The sequence below is a fragment of the Bos indicus x Bos taurus genome, chromosome 1 (assembly GCF_003369695.1).
Source record: "Bos indicus x Bos taurus breed Angus x Brahman F1 hybrid chromosome 1, Bos_hybrid_MaternalHap_v2.0, whole genome shotgun sequence".
NCBI lineage: Eukaryota > Metazoa > Chordata > Mammalia > Artiodactyla > Bovidae > Bos > Bos indicus x Bos taurus.
Window position 1 is genome coordinate 155,856,302 of NC_040076.1, and position 15,616 is coordinate 155,871,917.

The following is a 15,616-nucleotide window of genomic DNA, read 5'->3' on the forward strand; positions in this document are numbered from 1 at the left end:
TTGCCAGGCTTCCCTGTCCTTCACCATCTCCCAGAGCTTGCTCAAACTCATGGCCATCGAGTTGGTGATGCCATCCAACCATCTTGTTCTGTCGTCCCTGTCTCCTCCTGCCTTCAATCTTTTCCAGCATCAGGGTCTTTTCTAATGAATTGGCTCTTCGTATCAGGTGGCCAAAGGATTGGAGCTTCAGCATCAGTCCTTCCAGTGAGTATTCTAGGTTGATCCCCTTTAGGATGGACTGGTTGGGTCTCCTTGCCATCCAAGGGACTCTCAAGAGTCTTCTCCAGCACTACAGCTCACAGAACCTTTTGCATAGCTCTTCTCTGTGTTCTTACCTCCTCTACTTAATCTCTTCTGCCTCTATTAGGTCCTTACTCTTTCTGTCCTTTATCATGCCCATCCTTGCATGAAATGCCCTTGATATCGCTAATTTTCTTAAAGAGATCTCGAGTCTTTCATAGTCTATTGTTTTCCTCCTTTTCTTTTATTGTTCTCTTAAGAACAGATATGCACAGATATGTATACACATACCATATCTTTTTACTTCCCCTTGCTGTTCTCTGTAACTCCGCATCCTGTTGGGTATATCTCTCCCTTTGTCTTTTCCTTTACACTTCTCTTCTTTCCTCAGCTATGTGTAAGGCCTCTTCATACAGCCACATTGCCTCCTTGCATTTCTTTTTCTTTGGGATGATTTTGGTCACTGCCTCCTGTATGATGTTACAAACTTCCATCCATAGATCTCTGGCAGTCTCCACCAGATCCAGTCCCTTGAATCTATTCATCACCTCCACTGTATAAGCATAAGGGATTTGATTTAGGTCGTACTTGGATGGCCTAGTGGTTTTCCCTACTTTCTTCAATTAAAGCTTGAATTTTGCAATAAGGAGCTGATGATCTGAGCCACAGTCAGCTCCAAGTCTTATTTTTGCTGACTGTATAGAGTTTCTTCATCTGTGGCTACACATAATATAATCAGTCTGATTTTGGTATTGACCATCTGGTGATGTCCATGTATAGAGTCATTCATGTGGTCTTCAGTTCAGTTCAGTTCAGTTCAGTCACTCAGTCGTGTCCGACTCTTTTCGACCCCATGAATCGCAGCATGCCAGGCCTCCCTGTCCATCACCAACTCCCGGAGTTCACTCAGACTCACATCCATCGAGTCAGTGATGCCATCCAGCCATCTCATCCTCTGGCGTCCCCTTCTCCTCCTGCCCCCAATCCCTCCCAACATCAGAGTCTTTTCCAATGAGTCAACTCTTCGAATGAGTTGGCCAAAGTACTGGAGTTTCAGCTTTAGCATCAGTCCTTCCAATGAACACCCAGGGCTGATCTCCTGCAGAATGGACTGGTTGGATGTTCTTGCAGTCCAAGGGAGTCTCAAGAGTCTTCTCCAAGACCCCAGTTCAAAAGCATCAATTCTTTGGTGCTCAGCTTTCTTCACAGTCCAACTCTCACATCCATACCTAACCACTGGAAAAACCATAGCCTTGACTAGATAGACCTTTGTTGGCAAAGTAATGTCTCTGCTTTTGAATATGCTATCTAGGTTGGTCATAAGTTTCCTTCCAAGGAATAAGTGTCTTTTAATTTCATGGCTGCAGTCACTATCTTCAGTGATTTTGGAGCCCCCCAAAATAAAGTCTGACACTGTTTCCACTGTTTCCCCATCTATTTCCCATGAAGTGATGGGACCCAGATGCCATGATCTTTGTTTTCTGAATGTTGAGCTTTAAGCCAACTTTTTCACTCTCCTCTTTCACTTTCATTATATGGTCTTATTTTGCCTTTAAATAAATTAAGAAAAGTTTTACAAAGGTATGAAATTTAAACCACAATTAGCTACCTATTTGTTTATTTAAGAGAATAAAATGGCTTCCTCCTCCCCTTTTATTTGCAAAAGCAGGAAAAAAGCTTGGCCTTCCCAAGCAGCTCACCTATAGCTCATATTTAATTTGAAGGAAGATAGGTTGGGTGGGCCAGGAATCATGAATGTGAAAATGTAGGAATAATAGATATGCAAATGCAGGGATATTTGCATCATTCCTACTTTTTTTCTCTAGGCCCTGTTGGGAGCAAGTCAGCCTCTCCTTACTAGGGTGGTGGCTAAACCAGCATCCTGGGCTAGAAAATTACAAAGTGGCCAGAGAGTCCTTAGTGATTCCCAAATGCTGGATCCATGTGCACAGTTTTCTTTACTAACTGAAAGTGTCTAATGACTTCATTTTGTATTTTGGAGAAAGGGCTTTGTTTAGCATTGTTTGACTTTTTTTTTGCGGGGGGGGCCGCTTAATTGGTTTCCTAATGGAAAATAAAACTTGTGTTTCTGCTTTACTAAACGGATCACATCAGGATGAAAACTATGGGCATGAGATTGATTTTTAGGGAAATTCTGATTTTATTTTTTATTTTTCATTTATTTGGCTGCACTGGGTTTCACTTGCGGCATGCGGGGTCTTCGTTCCTGCATGAAGGCTCTTAGTTGTGGCATATGAGGTTCACGTCCCTGACCAGGGCCTGAACTCGGGGCCCCTGCATTGGGAGCACGGTGTCTTACCCACTGGACCACCAGGGAAGTCCCTGAAATTAGTTTCAAAATAAAGGTGCTGGTTGTAAGTGATTCCCGCTGAGCAATAAAGCAGTAGATTTAGCTAAAATCAGTTACTCTCATGTGGTGTGCTTTAATAAAGACTAATAGGTTTCAAGTTTACTTCACTTATTTAACAAATATTTGTTGAACACCTATTTCGTACCAAATACTGTTCCAGAGGTTGTGACCACATTAATCAAAAAGACAAACCAACCTCCCTCATATCCCTTGGAGTGTACATTCCAATGCCAGAGCAAGATAATAATCCTAATTTTCAAGAAAGGAAGCAGATTATGTGGAAGACCATTTTGTCTAAAAGATTACTTCTATACCACAAGAACCACAGAAAACTGGGGAGTATTTTAATTTTGTTTCAAATGTATTTGCAGAGAATCAATTGTGGATAAAGTACCACACACATATTTTACTATTGCCTTTGAGATTTTTCTAGTTTCTCATTCCCTCATTCATTTTACTTTTGATGAGTTCTGTCCTCTTGTCTTAATTTAAAAATCCCCCTTTTTCAAAATTGAACTTATTTACTAAATTTTGAGACACAATGCACTTGAAACATTACCACTCATCACTGAAGTTCACACAGCTGAACAATGGAATTTGCACCATTTAACAATAGCTGGGATATGGAAGCAACCTAGGTGTCCACGGACAGATGAAGGGATAAAGAAGAAGTGGTACATGTGCACCGTGGAATATTACTCAGCCGTAAAAAGGAACACGTTTGACTCAGTTCTAATAAGGTGGATGAACCCAGAGCCTATTATGCAGTGATGTGCGTCAGAAAGACCCAGACAAATACAGTGTATCAGCACACAAATATGGATTCTGGGAAGGGGGCACTGATGAGCCTATCTGCAGGGCAGCAGTGGACACGCAGACTCAGAGAGCAGACTGTGGACGCAGGGTGGGGTGGAGGAGACAGTGGGAAGGACGGAGGGAGTCGTGGTGAAACACACGCATCCCCGTATGCAGAATGAGACAACCAGTGGAAATCTGCTGTATGACACAGGGAGCTCAAACCGGTGCGCTGTGAGAACCTAGAGGGGTGGGGTGGGGCGGGAGGTGGGAGGGAGGTTCAAGAGGGAGGGCACGTATGTATTCATGTACCCACGGCTTCTTCGTGTTGATATATGGCAGAAACCAACACAATATTATAAAGCAATTATCCTCCAATTAAAAATAAATAAAATTTTAAAAGAATTATAAAATGGAATTTGCAAAGCTTACCGATGATTTTTCTAATACTGGATTATGATAGTTTACCAAATTTGCTTAGAATTTATTTATCTTTATTAGCTTTTATCTTTGCTTATTAAAAAAAATAAAAAAATAAAAAGTTACTACCAAAACCACATACAATTAAAACTTTATATACCAAATCAAAAAACTCTAGGCATGGAAATATTGATTAGACGAGAATACACTAAAATGTTAGAAAATTTAAAATTTCTTGATCTTGGTTCTTTTACGTCATCAGGATAACTGTTTTTTTATCAAGTTATTTTTATTTAGCCATTCACATGAATGGTTAAATATATTTTCAGATGTTTTAAATAGGTATTCCTGCATATAGCACACAATTCCAACATTATAAAGGGAATATGGGGCTTCTCTGACAGTCCGGTTGTTAAGACTCCACTCACCCAAGGCAGGGTTCCCGAGTGCAATCCCTGGTTGGGGAATTAACATCCTGCATGTCGTGGCCAAAAAGGAAGAGAAAAGGTGGGGAGAGCATATGATGAAAATCACCCTCCTTTCTGGTTTTTTGTCCTCAGTCACTCAGCTACCCTCCTCCAGTCATTTACTGTCATGAGGTTCTTCTAGATCATTCGAGTGATATTCTAAAGGAGCTTCTCAAACTCTATAATGTGCATATGAATCTTGTTAAAATATAGATTCTTATCCAGGGGGTTTGCTGAAGCTTGAGAGTCTCCATTTCTCAGAAGCTCCCACGGGAGGCTGCTAGCTTCAGTGGTGGCATGTTCCTCTCTATCTGCCTCTGTGTTTATTGGCCTTAAGAGAGCAAGATGTCCTCACACACAAACAGAACTTTCTGCTTCCTACCAGGACTTCAGCCCTAGGGTTCCAGCTTTGAGCTTTGCATTGTTACAGAGTTCTTTCCTAATCTTTGTCTGAAGTGATCATTTATACAGTATTTTAAAAATCCAGTTGCAAATGAAGGATGGAAGGTAGCAACGTAACCATTTGAAGCACACTGCTAGGTGATGTGAAAATGGTAACGACTGTGAGAACCCCTCTTTGCAAATTTTTCATCTTTTTTTTTTAAATAAGGTTAGAAAAAGTTCTCAGTTCCAAGCAACCTTCTACATTTAGGCAGAGGACTCACTGAGAACTTTAGCTTGTAGCCAGTACCAGTCATCTGATGAGGATGTCATCATACTTGGAAATGATACAATTAAGCTCCCTGAAAGCAATATAAAGTGCAAAGATCATTTAAATATTTTAAAGTCGTAGATGTTCATATTCTCTGTGCCTGGGTAGTCTCTAGCGACATTCTGATCAATATCACAAGGGATAAAGATGTTGTTTTGATTGGGCCTGTATGTAAATGCAATTCAGAAAGCTTGGGGGGAACTCATAAAAGAAAATTAAAATTTCATGCGAGTTTCTTCCCCTCTGCAAGAAAATGCAGGCTTACAGGATTCAAATTTGCCTGTCTGTGCTGTCTGCAGAGTATGTTCATATGATACTTGCTAACATAACATAAGATTTGGTTTTAAAAGAGAACTGATATCAGAGATACTTTTCAGAAATAAAGATTTGGACCATCAAAGTCTCAATTTCTGTGTTTTGGGCAGGAACAGCCACAGGGGACAAATTTCTCTTTGATCAGACAGTATCTATAGCGTTTCCTCTGGTGTGACTGGCTCCAGGGTCTGCATGTGGAGCGTTCTTAGACTTGGTGCTGAGCTGCTTGTCCTGAAGGACCTGAGGCTGTGAGGGGAGACTGATTTGGCTTTTCTTGAGCACGTACCATTCTACTCCAGTTGTGATTCTCAGACCTAGGCCATGTAGAGGTGTACTAAATGGTACACACAGTTACAGAAAAAAAGCAGCAGCTCCTCCTGAAGTTTCAGTTGAATTAAAGATTTGGCAGGTCAAGTTATTAAAAGTTCTATTATGTTAAAACATAAAAACACTCAAGCATAAATACACAACACAGTAGAATGCAAAATTCTGATGGATTTTAAGTTAAACATGAGATTTCAATAGACAAAGATCCATCTAGTCAAGGCTATGGTTTTTCCAGTGGTCATATATCGATGTGAGAGTTGGACTAGAAAGAAAGCTGAGTGCCGAAGAATTGATGCTTTTGAACTGTGGTGTTGGAGAAGACTCTTGAGAGTCCCTTTGACTGCAAGGAGATTTAACCAGTCCATCCTAAAGGAAATCAGTCCTGAGTGTTGATTGGAAGGACTGATGTTGAAGCTGAAGCTCCAATACTTTGGCCACCTGATGTGAAGAGCTGACTCATTGGGAAAGACCCTGATGCTGGGAAAGATTGAGGGCAGGAAGAGAAGGGGATGACAGAGGATGAGATGGTTGGATGGCATCACCGACTCAGTGGACATGAGTTTGGGTAAACTCCAGGAGTTGGTGATGGACAGGGAGGCCTGGTGTGCTGCAGTCCGTGGGGTCCCAAAGAGTTGGACACAACTGAGCAACTGAACTGAACTGAGATTTCAAAACAATATCAAGATTAGATCAGTGACTCCAGGCCCCTGGGAATACATACTTAGTGGCTTTGGCCAGTAGAAGGCTATTTCAATCGGCGAATTTTAGAAATACTGTGATGTACACAAAGAGGTCAGAAACCAGATCATTTGAATGGTGACATTTCTTCGTCTCCTAAAGGGCTCTGGAGTGAGCCTGCGCAGAATACTTTGGAGCCAAGGAAGTTGTTGCCATGTTTTTGAAGTGCTGGCTTTCTGAAGGAGACAAGGAAGTGACATAAAGGTTGCTGAGAGATCCAGACTGGTTTAGCAGATGTCACCAATGAACTTTTAATAAATGATCTCTGTAGAGAAAAATCTGTGACTCAGCTTTTTGTAGACTGAAGAGGCAAAAATGTTTTTCTAGAATTAACCCATTTCTACTGGAAGTAGAGAATAAGTCACTTCTTTATAGAAAGTATCCTTGGTAGTAAATATCACAGAGACTGGGCTTTAATCCCTTCCTCAATCCTTGGAATGGACACCAAAGTTATCTAGGTCTCAGTGTTCTCATCTAGGGAATGGGCCAAGTATGAGGATGAGAGGAGTTAGTAGTGGACTAGTGTTTGCCTTCTTCTCTTCTATTTCCTTCTATATTCTTCCTCCCTGTGGGCCTGGGAGTCTACAATGAATAGCACATCTCCATTTGAATGGGAAGCTGGTACCTACACTAGGGACTTGGGGAAATGACCCGGGTCTCCACCAGCCCTGAAATTCCCTCTGATGATACATGAAAGCTTTTGGCTAAGGAGGCATTTAGGGAAATAATCAACTACCTACAATGTAAGCATGTTTAGATCCTACTGTTTACTGGCACCCTACTGAATTTACACAAAAGGATGACCTGGAAATAAGCAGAAGAAAGCTGTGTGACATGTAGATGCATATCACATATGCATAGTTGATTCTTCAAAAGGTTAAATACCCTTGGCATATGTATGGTTAGTGATATACGTGTGATGGGTTGATAATCATTATGGCAGTGGCTTTGTTTTACATAATTCTAAGGTAAATGTCACACTTCTTTGGAGATTCCAGGACTGGTATTCAGAAAAACATCTATTTCTCAGCAGATCACTGGGTAGGAGCTACTCTTTCCCAAACAGGACTATTCATGTTGCTAGTACACTGGGCTGTATGAGGCGCCGACTGCCACTGAATTCTCTTTGGAATTGAAATGCAATTACATATTGAGAACAAGCACTAAATATAACAGAAAAGACCAAATACCTGAGTTGTTTGTTTGTTTTTTTTTTTTGCTTTGTATTTGAGGAGTATTTGCAAGGAGAATTAACTATCCTGAACACACCATAATCCTTAATTCAAATGCACAGATCAGGCAATTGGTTGAATACTTTAGTGGCTTTTTTCAGAAGCTTATTGTAGCTCTGAAACACTGATCTTTTCTTGTGTTCATAAGCAATTGTAAAGATGCTAAGGAGATTAATAAAAGAAGCAAGTCACTAAAATTATATAGAATGAAATCCCATATTAATGCCCTAAGAATATAGAATGAAATACCATAATAGATGAGTATAGAATGAAATACCATAATACATGCCATAAGAACTGGAAAAAACAAGCCATACATTGCATGAGGCAAAAATTATGTAACTGGGAGTGCTGAAGTTCATGGGGTCTCACAGAGTCGGACACGACTGACTGACTGAACTGAAATGGGAATTATAATTACAAAAGTTCAAGTTGTAGTCTTCTTCTGGAAGGATGGAAATACAGTTTGGTTGGTGCTCATAGGGGTTTTCACTAGATGAATGATCCGTGGGTGCTTAGTGTTGTTGTAAATACTGTTATAAACCTTTTTTTAGATGTGTTACATTTCCTAACTTTTAAAAATGGAAAAAACAAAACAACAAAATGCAGTGAAGGGAAAGCACAAATTAAGTAAAAAAACAAACAATATAATACAGTAATTATCATAAAAGTTGGTGGCTCTCAGGTTGGTGGATGTATCTTCTTATTGTACTTGTACAAAATTTAAATACATGCTCTGTGCAAGACACAACTCTAAAGTACAAGTCCCTACAAGGATCAAAAGTAGAAAGATGAGAAAAGGTATACCTGATAAATACCAACAAAAGCAAGCTGTTGTGGCTATTTAAATCGTGAGAGGGGCTTCCCAAATGGCTCAGTGCAAAGAATCCGCCTGCCACGCAGGAGACACTGGTTTGATCCGAGGAGCCTGGTGGGCTACAGTCCACAGGGTCGCAAAGAGTCGGACACGACTTAGCGAGTAAACAGCAACAGCAACATGGGAGACGGGAGTTAGGACAGAATGGAACGTTGGTTCTCTCTGTCTCCAGTTCCTTTCGCCATTCCTCCTTTGAGCTGCTCATCCAGGCATCCGCTCTGACCTCCCAGAACTTCTGATAATTATCCCCACCTACTTTTGTCTTATTCCTAGCTAATCACTTTTAAAGCCCAGGATCTTCAGTTTCTCAACCCTCATAGTACTTATCTGTGTGCCACTGATTTGGTGCTTATCATACTCTGTGTTTTAATGTTATTGATATTCATGCATTTCTTTAATTAAGTTGTAACATCCTGAAGCTAGAGACCATAACTTGAAGTGAAGTGAAGTCGCTCAGTCGTGTCTGACTCTTTGAGACCCCATGGACTGTAGCCTACCAGGCTCCTCCGTCCATGGGATTTTCCAGGCAAGAGTACTGGCCCACTGAAAAATGACTTCTAAAAAACACATTAAAAGCTCTTTCAGGACGTTTGAGTACTTTGCCAAAGCAATGAATTTACATTTTCTTTTTTTTTTAATTTAATTTTATTTTTAAACTTTACATAATTGTATTAGTTTTGCCAAATATCAAAATGAATCCACCACAGGTATACATGTGTTCCCCATCCTGAACCCTCCTCCCTCCTCCCTCCCCATACCATCCCTCTGGGTCATCCCAGTGCACTAGCCCAAAGAATTTACATTCTCTAAGCAAGTTCTCAGCCAGAGTTTTAGAATGGAGGGAGAAAGAGATGCTAATGCTCAGAGTTACAAAGAACTGTGCAGAGTTGGTGAGACCAAGACCATCGCCTCAGCAAGAGGGCGCCCCCCCAGACCCTGCTGGGAACTCCCATGGGCACATGGCTGATCTTCAAGGGCAGGGACGGCACCTGTCAATAAAATACTTTTTTGTCTCTGCAGCTTGAACAAAGTCCAGCACACAGTACACCATCAACAGATGCATTTGCAAAGTGCGAGAGAATTAAATAGTGGTCTTGGATAATTTAACTCACTGCTCCGAGCTCAAAGCATGTACCCTTGAAGGGTTCCCAGTGTGATGTAAGCTCCAGTTCTCTGCACAGGCAGAGGGTGGCTGGGCAGGTGGAGGGGTCAGCCTGGCCCAGGCAGGATGCGGGTGTTAGCATGTGGATTTACACTCTGGGCTGAGGCTGATTGGAGGACAGCTGAGGAGCATGTGTTCGGCTCTGCCAGCTATTGGGGGTCTCCGTAAACGTTTTAACAAGATGGGAAAGCCCATGGGGTACATCTTCAGTGCTTGTCCTGCTGGCTACCCAGAAGTAGCTGGGATTCCTCTTTTCTCATGGCATACAACATATGATGTCTGCTGCAAACCTCTTTTAAACATCCTAGTTTTTGAATAAGCAATACATAGAACATATGGTATAAAATTCAAAGGAATATGACAAAAATAAGTATTCTTATCACCTTTGCCCATGGTTACCTTCCCTAAAGACATCTGCAGTTACAGTTTATCCGACTTGGTTTTAGATAAACACAAACATTTCCTATTTGGGGATACAGGCAAACGTTTATGGGCTTCGCAGGTGGCTCAGTGGTAAAGAATCCACCTGCCAATGCAGGAAACGCTGGAGACATGGGTTTGATCGCTGGGTCGGGAAGACGCCCTGGAGTAGGAAATGCAACCTACTCCATTATTCTTACCTGGGAAAATCCCATGGACAGAGGAGCCTGGTGGGCTACAGTCTATGGGATTGCAAAGAGTCAGACACAGCGAATCACACATGCATGCATAGATATGCATGATTATACGGGCTTATATATTTTCTGTCAAATGACATATTATACCAAATCATGATTTTTTCATTTAACAATGTATGCTGTAGTTCTTTCCATTTTTCTTTTTCTAATCTTTAAATCCCAGCCTCTGAGACACTGACAATGTTCAACTATAGTGTCATGAATCAATGAATGAGTGATTTCATAACAGTCTCTAATTCATTCTGAACCTGAAATTCACCCACCAACACATTTTCTCCATGCCTTAAACATCATCTCCAATATGCATCTTTTTGTCTGTAAACATCCCTCTGATTTAATCTCAAAAAACTTGAACCTTCCCTGAATACTGCCTTGTGGGCGCTCCTTCAGGAGTTCTCTCTAAGTACCTAACGATTGTGTGCTGTTTGTCCTACCGCTTTACTCTTTTATCTGTTAATATAACAGCTGTAAGATGTGAATGATACTCGTTTTAAATTACTTTTTGGTGGAGCATAATTGTTTTGCAGTGCTGTGTTGGTTTCTGCTGTTCAGTGAAATCGGTCAGTTATATGTATATATCCGTCCCCTCTTTTCTGGATTTCCTTCCCATTTAGGTCACCGCAGAGCCCTGAATAGGGCTCCCTGTGCCGCACAGTAGGGTCTCATTAGCTATCTATTTTATCCACAGTAGTGTATATATGGAAAGAGCGAATGATCCTCTTAACAATGGTTTTTATTGAGTACTTATTTGTGCCAGACATTATATTAATATTTCTCACAAATCCCTAGAACATACCTGTAAAGTAAGCAACAGTATCACTCTCACAGCCCACCAGTCAGTGTCCCCCACTTGCCAGCCCAATCCATGGATTAGCTCCCCCCACCCGCCCAATCCGCAGATCAGTGCCCCCCACCCACCCCCCCAATCCGCAGATCAGTGCCCCCACCCACTCCCCCAATCCATGGATCAGTTCCCCCCACCCCCCCCAATCCATGGATCAGCGCACCCCACCCGCCCAATCTACCAATCAGCGCCCCCCACCTGCCCAATCCACCTATCAGCGCACCCCACCCGCCCAATCCACCAATCAGCACCCCCCACCCGCTCGCCCAATCCGCAGATCAGTGCCCAGTTGCTCATAGCTGTAAACCTCTTTCTGTCTCACCCTTTATTGCCTCCCTTATTTCTTACTGCCCTGCCCACTTCCTCACTTCCTGGAATCACCAACCATGTGAAATACTGACACTCATCCTTGTCTCAGAGTCTGCTTTTAGGGAAATCAAACCTAAGGACACTGAGGTTTAGAATGTGAATAATATATTTATCAATTGGCAGACTCAAGCTGTCAACCAGAATCCATGTTCAGAAACACCAACCCTTCCTGCTACCTAGATGGTAAATGCTTCAAAGCAGGCTGAACAATACTCTGTTCTTAACATGGTGGGTTTCAAGTGCAAGCGGAAGTTGACGCTAACGCACACTTCTGCAGGTCAATGCCGTTTTATGTTCTGGGGTGCCTCCTTTCTTCCCCAGCACATCAGGACATGCACTTTAGGTACCGGTAGCTAAATATATGTGCTCATCATTCCTTACTGTGAAGTTCTCACGCTTGTTTACCTGCTGACTGTCTTCTCCTTGGTGGTCTGCAGATAGCAACTTCATCCTCGCCAACGCCCAGGTGGCCAAGGGTTTCCCCATCGTCTACTGTTCGGATGGCTTCTGTGAGCTCGCCGGATTTGCCCGAACAGAAGTCATGCAGAAGAGTTGCAGCTGCAAATTCCTGTTCGGAGTTGAAACTAATGAACAACTGATGCTTCAAATAGAAAAGTCCTTGGAGGAAAAAACAGAATTCAAAGGAGAAATTATGTTCTATAAGAAGAACGGTGAGTTGACCTCCTTTGCTGGGGGCTCCTTGGACAGTGGTGAAACGTCACCTTCTTTCAACTGCCATTGGTGTGATTGCTCCGTAACTCCCATTAAGGCTTAATGATCTTAGCAGCATAAACTACTTGAAAATTTAGAAAACTTATAGTTATACAAAATCAACATATTAACTGAGTTAATATATATTAAAATAGAGTGTATTACTATTATGTTGTGGTCATACTTAAGATATATATCAGATATGATGGTTGTTAATATAGTAACAGATGATCTTCTATCCAGAGATAGTTTTCCATCTTAAAGAACACTTAAAAAGTATTGAGTCACTAGGGACGGAGATTCAAATGTCTGCTAGCATAAACACTAATTGAAAGGATATGAGTGTAGGTATTTTCTTTTCCGGTTTCCTGACCACAAAGCCTTTCTCCCCATTCTTAAATTCTGGAGACAGAGTGAGAAAACACAGTGTCTCAGGGTGGGAGTGAATGTGCCTGGACTCAAAACTGCCACTGGGGAAATACCAAGTGTTTCTTATGGGTGTGGCTTTGTGACGGTCTCCTAAATGAGAAAGTATCTAGGGATGGGTATGGCTTCTATTCCCTCCTGCGTGGCTCTAGCTATCATTATCCTGCGGTAGGGGGAGTGAATCCAGGAGGCGTCATATTGGAGAAAAGCCAAATCAAAGCTGAGAGCAAACCGTGTCTTCCAGTTTCTAAAATTCTCTGTCTTTAATAGTTTTCCTTTGAGTACCATAGCCCCCTGGGTTTTATTTCTCTGGGCACATGACCATCAAGCTAAAGAAAATGTTCCCCAGCCTTCTTTGCAGTTAGCTTGGCATGTTGCAGGGTTCCTGCAACGACGTGAAAGAAGAATGACTTATGCAGTATCTGAGTAAACTCCCTAAAAAATGAAGTTGTTTGCCCTGTAGTCTCTCTTATCCTTTCCTGTGGTGTTGTGGACTGAATTATGTCTCTTTAAATTGCATATATCAAAGCCCTAATCCTGTAAAGCAATCATCAATCAATTAAAAAGAAACATACATTTTTTAAAAAGCCCTAATCCCTGATGTGGCTATAGAGATAGGGCCTTTAAAGATATAATTAAGGTTAAGTGAGGTCCTAAGGATGGGGTCGTAGTCCAACATGACTGGTGTCCTTCTATGAAGAGGAAGAGACGTCAGGAGTGTGTGTACGTAGAGGAAAAGTCGTGTGGAAACCCAGCCATAAGGTAGCTGTCTACAAGCCAAGGAGAGAGGCCTCACCCTGATCTGGGAAGTCCAGCCTCTGTCTGGAACTATGAGAAAATAAAGTTTGTCGTTAAGTCACCCCGTTTGTGGTATTTTGTTATGACAACCCCGGTAAGCGCCTACGTAAGGGTCGGGATGTTCAGGCAAGGCTGGAAAGCCAGGTTTGACTGTTTGTCGAGGATGGCAGCATGGACGAATGCAGAGCAGGTCAGGAGGCTGCGTGTGGCTACAGGCCCACCTTCCCGTCCTAGACAAAGACAGATCTGCTCCATCTGGTTTGAATCACTTTCTTCTTAGGTCTTTTTTTTACAAAGTTTAAATTGTACTCTAATTCAAGGTTTCTCAGCCTTGGCATTGTCAACATTGGGGGCCAGTGATTCTTTGTCGTGGGGTTTGTCCTGGGCATTGTGGACAATTAGCATCATCTCAGGCCTCTTTAACACTCAATGTTGGGGTCATTTTTAGGAGATTTTGGAACCTGAACGTGGAACTTCATCCCCTTTTCAGAGTTATTTATCCTTGGAGGACGTTCCTCGAGGGTGTGAAATTTGGATGCACGGTGGTCGTGAAGTGTTGGCGAGCACTCCTCTGGGAGGAGTAGGAGACCCGATTCTCTGGCACCAGCAAGAAGGTCCAGGCCATTGTGTGCTTCTCAGTGTCAGCAGATCAGGCCTGCATTGCACATATGATAAAGCAGAAGCCTTCTAGCTCCCTCTAACAATGCCACAATCCTTGGAGAGAGGGCCTGAGATGAAAGAAAGTGGAGGCCATCCTGAGAATGCAGACTGGTAGGGAGTGGTAAAACTGCCATCCGGTGAACAAATGGACAAGGAAAAGCTTCTTCTGAAGTATCTGCTGACTGCAGACTTGCCTTTCTTAGGTGCCTTGTACTGGTCTCTGCACATCCACTTGTTTCTTCCTTTTTACACCTTCTCACAATATCCGAATGGGGCACCTCTGAGAAAGGTTTAGGCTGAGGAGGAGAAGGTGGCAAGGCCAAAAGATGGAGACCTTAGAGGCCAGATGTGTGGAAACATAGAGCTCAGGTGGGAGTGAACCCCCAGCAGGGTTTCCTGAACCTGCTTTGTCATAAAAATGCCCACTGCTCTTGGACCTCTTTGGATGCAACACTTTAAAGGACCAAGAAAGAATAAAGGTTTTACAAAATAAGAAATAATTAAGAAGGATAGCTAGTTTCACAGATAAACATAATACACAGAATCTTCTCTGGCTAACATAGAGCCGTGTTTTATACGTTTATGTGCAGGAGCTAACGTTGCTCGTTACTGTCCTCCCTCTAAACTCCCTAGGTTCTGCCTATGTACCAGAAATAGTGCCACTAGGACGTCTTCTCATAAAGCTGCCCGCTTTGCTTCTGCTGATACGCAAAAGGCATCACCGTGGCTGATCAGATGCGTGGGTGCGCTAACCCGGGGGACCATTTCGTCAAGTTGATGCTTATCCTCTCCTTGTTTTTTTTTTAATATCAGAGATGGTTATACTGTGTGGTTCCCTCCTTTTCGTACACACAGCATACTTTGCGCCCTGTTCTGTAACTTGCAGAACAATATCCTTTACAATGGCGTGTACCTTGCAGAACAACACATGCTGAGTGGCAGTCACCCATTCTTTTCTCAGCACTCCATCCTATGGATCCATCATAGGAGAACGTAGTATTACATAGTAGGACATCATATGCATCCATCCTAGTCAGTTACAGCCTTACATCCTACGGATCCATCATAGGACTGCGGAGTATTACATAGTAGGACATCATACGCATCCGTCCTAGTTACAGCATTACGTCATTTGGGCCCATCATCATAGTATTACATAGTAGGACATCATATGGCTCCATCTTACTCTCTCACAGTTGTCCGTCACGTGGATCCATCACAGTATCACTTGGTCAATTCAATAAATCCCCTACAGATTATTTGTGTTCACTCCAGAATGTGATCTCTTTTCTTTGCTATCTCTCTTTGAAGTACTGCTGTTGTTATTTGGAAAGTTTTGGGGTTTTTTTCCAAGTTATTTTTATATAAGATGTTTATGTTTTACAGTCCCACTTTTTAAAGATTTTTCCTCGTTTCCTATCATAAGAACTGTTATATCAGTATCACCAGGAGCCACTTCTCCCTGCTCTTCTCCC

The 15,616-nt window shown here is 42.2% G+C and overlaps 1 protein-coding gene across 1 annotated transcript in view; it reads left to right on the forward strand.

The window, feature by feature from the left end:
• KCNH8 (potassium voltage-gated channel subfamily H member 8) overlaps positions 1 to 15,616 on the forward strand; it is a 501,290-nt gene that overhangs the window by 166,250 nt on the left and 319,424 nt on the right. Inside the window, exon 2 of the mRNA XM_027549713.1 lies at positions 11,984 to 12,217. Within this exon, the coding sequence (XP_027405514.1) occupies positions 11,984 to 12,217 (234 nt within the window). The remainder of the gene's footprint in view (positions 1 to 11,983; positions 12,218 to 15,616) is intronic.